Consider the following 7701-nt stretch of genomic DNA (forward strand, 5'->3'; position numbering starts at 1 on the left):
GTCAGATACAGAAGGAGACGTACTCAAGACAGCAAATATAGTGTGGAGCTACCTTACTATGAAGCCCTAACCACCAGTAGCTTAACCGATGGACTCAAGATTTTAATACATCAAACGTTTCATAACACTATTAAAACTCCTCTTTTCGTGAGGAAATCTGCATCAGTTTTTAGCATAGACACGAAGGCGACGAAGACTAATAATTAGTCTTTGCTTTAAATAATAATTTATAAGTTGATTACTTACGAGTTTTACCGTATCTCGGCACACAACAAAATAACCTCTCTCACAAGCAGCTATAGTCCAAATCGTTTGGCAGATCAGTGTCCAGGGGTTTGCGCGTAAGTCCAGTGAGAAAAACGAAGCCGTCGGAGTCCAGGGAGCAAGCAAAATCGTAGAATTTATCATAAAAACACAAACAGAACACATTCACGGATCACAAAAGGAAACAAAATCACAGAACACAGACTAATAACATCTGAAGTTCACCGAAGAAATAATTCTCCGAAGTAGCGCCATCTACTGCAAAGTGACGAACTATTTTTCACGAAGAAAAAAGATTTGTATGGGCTGTTAGGACACTGATATAATGTACTATGTGGGTCAGCTGTTTTGCTTGCACTTTGTAGTTTTTCCAGAATTAATTTTTTATTATTTTATAATCCAAAATGAATACAATAGTAAGTGAATTAAGTATGAACGATTTGAATAGTAAATTTTTCGAGATAATACAGAACGAAAGCAACGCTGAAAACGCGGCTAACTTTATATTTGAAAGTGTTTGTGACGATGTTACTTTGGGCGTGCTTTTCGAGGTCCATCATGGTATAAAAACTGGTCTCACGGAACTTTTGGAAGGCGAGAAGGAGGATGAAGAGCCGTACAAGATAGTGAACTCGCCGGAATGCGATGTTTTTGGTTTTTCGATATTGAAAAAGACGCCTGACTCAAACTGTTCTTGTCCTAACTGCGAGAGGCCTGTGTCGGCGACACGGTTTGCACCTCACCTAGAAAAATGCATGGGTTAGTACACTTACGTATTAAGTACCTAGTCAATAAAATTATTAATACAAATCATATAAAAGGAAAAGGTGACTGACTGACTGACTGACTGATCTATCAACGCACAGCTCAAACTACTGGACGGATCGGGCGGATAGCTATTATGACATAGGCATCCGCTAACAAAGGATTTCTGAAAATTGTGAAATAGGGATGTTAAATTTGTGTAGTCCACGCGGCCTAAGTCGCGAGCATAAGCTAGTATAAAATAGTACTGTGACTACCACTGACACGCACACCCTAAACTCTATAATAGTACCTAACTAGCTAACCTTTCAGTAAAATCTGTATTCCAAACTGGTGGTAGAGGAACAGATGTAGCAGAGACACTAGTCCTACATGCAACAAATTAATTTTATACTCCGCTAGGTATGGGCCGCAACAGCTCCCGCATAGCCTCCCGTCGGATCGCGTCCAACAGTCGAGAACCAACTTCCTACGCAGGACTGCTCAGTGATGATGAGGACGACGCAGACTGGTCCGGCGCGCCGCTGTACAGCGAGCGACGCAAACGACGGATGAAGACCAATAACAAGAGGCCTAGCAAAATGCACAAGTACGTTTCTTTCATATTTTATTTTGAGATTTCACAGAATTTGAAAATGCTGTACTACCTCATATTTTGCTATAAGACGACTCAAGTTCAGCAAACACAAGTACAGTTTTCATTTTGTTTTACCCTTAATTTTTGCAGAGCCTAGTTCTAATCCTATCCAGACCCATACTGTATTCAATAACTGGTCTTGTAAGTGGGAGGTCCTGGGGTCAAATCCTGGCAGGGACAGTTTATAATTTCTAATTGGTCTCTGATCTGGTATAATGGAAGGCATAAACAAGCAATTAAGCATTCGAGAACGAGCATTTCAGGATTTAAAATAAAATGTAAGTCTACTGTTGGATTTGAAAATGAACATCATTTTCGTAATCAGCAATTCAACACAGCAAAAAACCTGGGAAGGAACACAAGGGTGTCACTTCACAGCGAAAAAGATGTATCGTCGCCATCTTTAAAGAAAATGATTATCATTTCCATAATGAGCACAGCTGCCAAGAATACTGCAATCACTAATCAGTCATCAATAAGTAAGGAAACTATCTCACAGCCTTCCAGGGCTATACAATCTACCGCATTGTCCTTCACTGAACTTTCCAGCGGCAATAGGAGTAACAACGGCAACCACAACTCCGACTCCAATGAAGGGGGCGCCACCTACGAGACCATGACCGCCAACGAGAAAAAGAACCTTTTGCTGCAGATATGCGGGGTGGTGTCCGAGCATACTAAGAAACTGTGCACACGGTGAGTTTAACCTTTTAATTTTCAAAGATCCTTTCTTAGTAGATGTCTATGTCAATACATCTACTAAGAAAGGATCTTTGAAAATTCAACCCCTAAGGGGTAAAATAAGGGTGTGAAAATGTAGTCCACGAGGAACGAAGTCGCGGGCATAAGCTAGTTGTGAAATAAAATCTTTGGATTGTTTTGGTGCCCCCAGTGGAAGTTTTTGTATAAAACACTTGTTGCTGGAGATGGTTTAAATAAGTACCTTTCTTTGGTGGTGGTGGATTTGGTGATTGAAGGACATACCAATAAACCAACCAACAAACAAACACACTTTCGCGTTTATAATAAAGGTACTGATTCGAATAAAAAAATTTCGAATGTTATTTTGTGAAGATGAATAAATCGACGATCGATAGTTGCAATTGTTCGATTCATTCCATTTTTTTTTGCGACAATCTCGCATACAAAAGCAACGTAAATTGAACTGTAACGCTATGCAAATATGTCTGTTATTACAATATCGCATACTTGTGGACGACAACGACCTCACGCCTCTCCGAGTTCTGAATTCTGTAAATCCACCCTTTTATAAGGAAAATTTCACCTTCGAATTGCTTTTTATAATTTACAGATCAACCCGTTGCCCCCAACACACGGAAGAGCAACGTCGCACGTTACGGAACAGCGTTCTAGAACCTTCCACGCCCGAGTCACAATCCATGGGGCTCACGGCGGAGGAGGCGGGGTCACCCCCTGACTCCAGCCCTTCGTCGTCTTGTTCGTCGTCGAGTCGGAAACGCGACCGGCATCGCGCCATACCGAAAATGAAGAGTAAACGGGAAAAATTGTCCCCCCTTAATGGAAGGGATTAAATAATATATGTATTTTAAAAAATCTGTTAGTTATAAATGAAGGCATAAGCGTATTAATTCTGTGTTTATGTAATTTCATATTTAATTTGATTCGTCTGCATTTCTTAAAAAAAAAAAACGACTTAAATATAGAGTAGGTACGCGGTAGAAAGTAATGTAAGTAATTGTAAATAGTTGTAGAAAATAATTGTACATTGTCTCTGTCGTTGAGACCGACAAAACGTCACATAGGGATGAGTGACAGAGACAACGCTCTACGAAGCCGAAATGTCATTGTAAAGGTTGATGTACATTATTTTCTGCAGCGTACTGTATGTAAGTAGGACTTGTAAATGTTAGTAAATTACATTTTAGAATAATTGTTAAATAGAAAAGTAGTAGCAATAGGTGATCTCTGTAAACTTCTTGCTATACTATTTTTATATCGCTTTATAATTTCAAAGACAAATTACGATGTTCATTTAGAAGTTCCACGGTTGGAGCCATAACTACGTCAGTAAAACGCTACAACGGAAACACTTGCCACTTTTCTCCGCTCCACTCCGCCCAGGTCCGCGTCAGTAGAAACGCACGCTAATGGGGTTTCCACTGTAGCGGAGTGGAGACGTGTTTTCCATCTATTGTTCTGTTAGACGATGTTAAATTAGAAGTTCCACAGTTGGACCCTCGTAGCGTAGCTTTAGTTTTAAGTTCGCGTAAAAATTATCACCATTATCTATATCATCATCTTACAAATGCAAACCGACTATCAAAAAGCGTAATTTGTTTACCTACTTTGAATAAACGTTTTGACTTTTGACCATAACTACGTCAGTAAAAAGTATTGTACTGTCCATGGTTGGAACTGAACTGCATTTTTATTATATTAGTTTTTAACGCGTTTAGCAGAAAAAGCTGTACTAAGCTGCTTTCAAACGCCATTATATGCGTATACTTCATTACGCCGTTGTATGCATTGTATGTCACACAAATTGCTATTGCGCTGGAACCATGCCTCATTATCATCGAAATGACGTCATTTGACGTATATTTAAGTAAAAATATACCAGCAGCTCGAAGCTTCAGTCTAGTGCTGACGTAACTAAAAAGGCGGCCACGCGCATTAGCAATTTGCTGGATTTAAACCTTTGAAGGCGGCCAAGAAATTGGTGTTTGTATGAAATAACTTGTACCTAGCCACGCTTAAATGCTCATATAATAGAAACCTATCGTAAAACATATTTAAATTGGTGTTCAATGATTATTGATATTGCTATATCACAATAAAACTGTATGTATCATTTCTTTTGAAATTGTGTTTTGGCACATATGTATGTTTTGTGTGCCATTAATGATAGAATGTTAACTGTCGATAAACAAAAAAATATATAAAAACGTGTATAATGATTGTAGTTTTAATAAGTCAACCCAATTTCTAAATCTAGTGCTATCCTTTTCTGCAGGGAGTATCAAGCTCTACTTACAAGTGATCGCAATAGATTTTAGGCCACTTTGTCGTTTATAGGGGTCTGTACCCGAAGTTTGTCAACCGGACCCTATTACCAGCTGCGCGATTGCGGTAGAATGACAGCTACAATGTCACGATCGCAATCACCTCTGATTGGTTGACGCTCGCTCACTATTGGCTACAATGCATTGTTGCAACAAGAATCCCACAAATTCAGCCAATCACAACAATTAAGATTGTAATGATTGATGCATGTTTTGCGAAATCGACCTACTATTGAACAACAAACTTGACAGGTCTAAATCTAGTGCTATCCTTTTCTGCAGGGAGTATCAAGCTCTACAAGTGATAGGGTTCTGTACCCGAAGTTTGCCAACCGGACCCTATTACCAGGCGTCCCCTGTCCATCCGTCTGTCTATCGTATCTCGTGAACCGTAATAGGTAGAGTTGAAATTTTCAAAGAATATGACTCAAGCAAAATCTACTTGCTTGACCGTCTCGGAACCTCTTTACAGAGTACTATTATACATTCTGTGCTAACAGTAACAGAATGGAATAGAGACGGTGTTTACGACCAACCAGGTGATCTAATACAATACGTAGACTGAATAAAAAAGCTAGACTAAAGTACTGTGTAACCGCGACTGAGATAGCGATAGCCCGACGTAACGATGAATAACACTACAATTAAGTACCATTGCTTAATAGTCAATATTTGTATTAACCGATCAACAACGTCTTTTATGTGAAAACAAGTAAATAACTAATGAGAAATACAATGATGCCACGAATTCTCAAAGTTTGTTTTGCAACTAAAGTTGTGTATTCCTTGAAAAAAATCGGTTACACGATAAGGGACAAAAAATAGGTTAGCTGCGTCTCTGTTTATCACATTAGTAACTTTATCTGTGCTCTCTTTTTTTTAAAGTGTGAATGAGAAAGCAATTACTCCGTCTACGATACAATAATAATTAGATTGCATTTGCACCTTGATTGCACCTTAATCGCAGGGTTTTGAGGTGTGCAACCTAAAGGCTAGAGAAAATCATACACATAAAAGAATGAAACATTATTTATTGACATAATAGTAACCGTAAAATATTTACATTAAAAATTACAAATATCACATAAAACACACGCCAAAGAAATTTGGTACAGCAAGTTATTCTCAATAAGTACAATATTAGTTGAATGAAAAAGTATTAATAAAAAAACAAAAAAAGTCTTGAAATAATTAAGTTCGTAAGGTTTAATCCAACTACATCCCGAAGGGTTCTAACAATAGATTCGCCATATTGGATATTTTATGACGTCATAACCAATCACTCAACCTAATTAAAAATATATAAACTCTTCACCCTTCGCTCCGTATTCGGTTAATAAGACTTTACAATAAAATTATAAGGTTAAAAATTAAATTAATTAAATTAAGTCTAAACTATCGTTAAAAAATATTTAAGTATTTAGAAAATAAAATAAGTATTAATTTGTTTACATTAATATATAAAATAAATATATTTCAAATATATATATACTTTGTATAAAACGTTTTATAAAACATACAACGTTATTTCTGAAATACATAATATTTATTATAATCAATTAGCACAAACTTGCTAAGTTTTACGTGTTTGTGCTGTGTACTAAAAACTAATTTGATAAAAAATTTCTCTGATTTTTAAGCTGATATAAATAACCCACCGTCATTACTAGGTGAAGGCGTAAACACATTACTGTGTTGTGCTGTGACGCGGCAAAAGTCAATGGCGGCACACATTTTATAACGAAGCACAAATAATAAAAATAATAAAATATTACATATTATGTACCGTCAAACTAGCCAACTTTGCCACTCAATGATACTTTACCCAAAAAGCAATTTATAAGCAAATTAACTATGTATTTTTTTTAAACAAATTAACACTTAAACCAAAATTTGTTCGATTTTGATGGCGGGCAAAGTAATCCGGACTTTTAGCCAACATTGCCCACATCGATTTTTATAAATTGCTTTTTGGGCAAAATATCATTGAGTGGCAAAGTTGGCTAGTTTGACGGTACGTAATGAAAACTGTGCAATAAAAGCCCAGTTCCAGGCTTGTGCTCCACCACACTCATTGAACCTATAAAAGGGCTATTTCAAAAAAACTCGTGTTCTACTAAGCTGTCAAAATTAGTGACAGCGGACATCAAGTTATTCGCATCCGCATCCGCAAATGCAGAACATTCCCATTAATTCAGACATCCGCATCCGCGGATGTGAACTTCTAACAAATCTGCTGATGTCAAAATATTGGCATCCACAACCCTGCTTCACACTACATCACAGTAATGTGTCTGTAACTTTAAGCTGAACTATAGCCTTATTAATAATTGTATTAAAATAGGAACCATGCCAGCCACTATTACAATATAAATATGTTTCAACATGATAGTATATGTATTGTAGTACATATATGTACAAATAATTTTTTTGTTGGTTTCAATAAAAGTTATCTTAAAGAACACATTGGCCAAATGCGCTCGGCTATTCTACTCGGCAAAAGAATAGCCGAGCTATAAACACCCAATGATATTAAATGTCAGAGTCCAAACCTTTAATTCAAACTGAGTATCACTTTTAAAAAAAATGCGATTCGCAAATAATGTTGCCGTTGGCCGGAATTCACCGAACGTATTGGACCAATGTGTAGGTACAGGAGTCACGACAGCACATTACAATACGTGTGACCTAAGTGGTTCATTATGCAAGGCGTGACTTAGCGCCCGAGCGTAGTGAGGTGCAACGAAGTACACCGTGTGATAGATTTGCTCAAGTGTATCTTATATTATTTTATAGAAAGTGACTTAATATAAAACATTTTAACACTATAAAATCTAGCGTTAAAACTATCTGAGTGATATCCATTATAAACATTAATGTTTAACGGCTAAAACTCATGTTTTGAAACCAGTCGGGCATACACCGAGTTCCGACTAACACGTGAGTTCAGGGCCCTTAGACATAATTACTATAAAATCTGTTAAAATTACT

General features: G+C 37.2%; 1 protein-coding gene across 3 annotated transcripts; it reads left to right on the forward strand.

Moving 5' to 3' along the window:
• Positions 1-608: 608 nt before the first annotated feature.
• Sgf11 (SAGA associated factor 11kDa) lies at positions 609-4603 on the forward strand. 3 transcript variants are annotated; one of them, XM_034978345.2, is made up of 4 exons: positions 609-1023; positions 1432-1618; positions 2216-2362; positions 2979-4603. In XM_034978345.2, the coding sequence occupies exons 1-4, from the start codon at positions 669-671 to the stop codon at positions 3217-3219; spliced, it is 930 nt and encodes a 309-aa protein (XP_034834236.1). In that variant the 5' UTR covers positions 609-668; the 3' UTR covers positions 3220-4603. The 3 variants fall into 3 exon arrangements, with proteins under 3 accessions (XP_034834236.1, XP_034834237.1, XP_034834238.1); XM_034978346.2 differs by having other exon boundaries at positions 2225-2362; XM_034978347.2 differs by lacking the exon at positions 2216-2362.
• Positions 4604-7701: the final 3098 nt, after the last annotated feature.

The sequence above is a fragment of the Maniola hyperantus genome, chromosome 18 (assembly GCF_902806685.2).
Source record: "Maniola hyperantus chromosome 18, iAphHyp1.2, whole genome shotgun sequence".
Taxonomy (NCBI): Eukaryota; Metazoa; Arthropoda; class Insecta; order Lepidoptera; family Nymphalidae; genus Maniola; species Maniola hyperantus.

What these genes read in the sequence shown, in the direction of transcription:
- Sgf11 (XM_034978345.2), top strand. Translation starts at nt 669, where the DNA reads ATGAATACAATAGTAAGTGAATTAAGTATGAACGATTTGAATAGTAAA. An exon ending in TCACCTAGAAAAATGCATGG is followed by an intron (nt 1,024 to 1,431) that starts GTTAGTACACTT and finishes ATACTCCGCTAG; the next exon opens with GTATGGGCCGCAACAGCTCC. An exon ending in ACTAAGAAACTGTGCACACG is followed by an intron (nt 2,363 to 2,978) that starts GTGAGTTTAACC and finishes TATAATTTACAG; the next exon opens with ATCAACCCGTTGCCCCCAAC.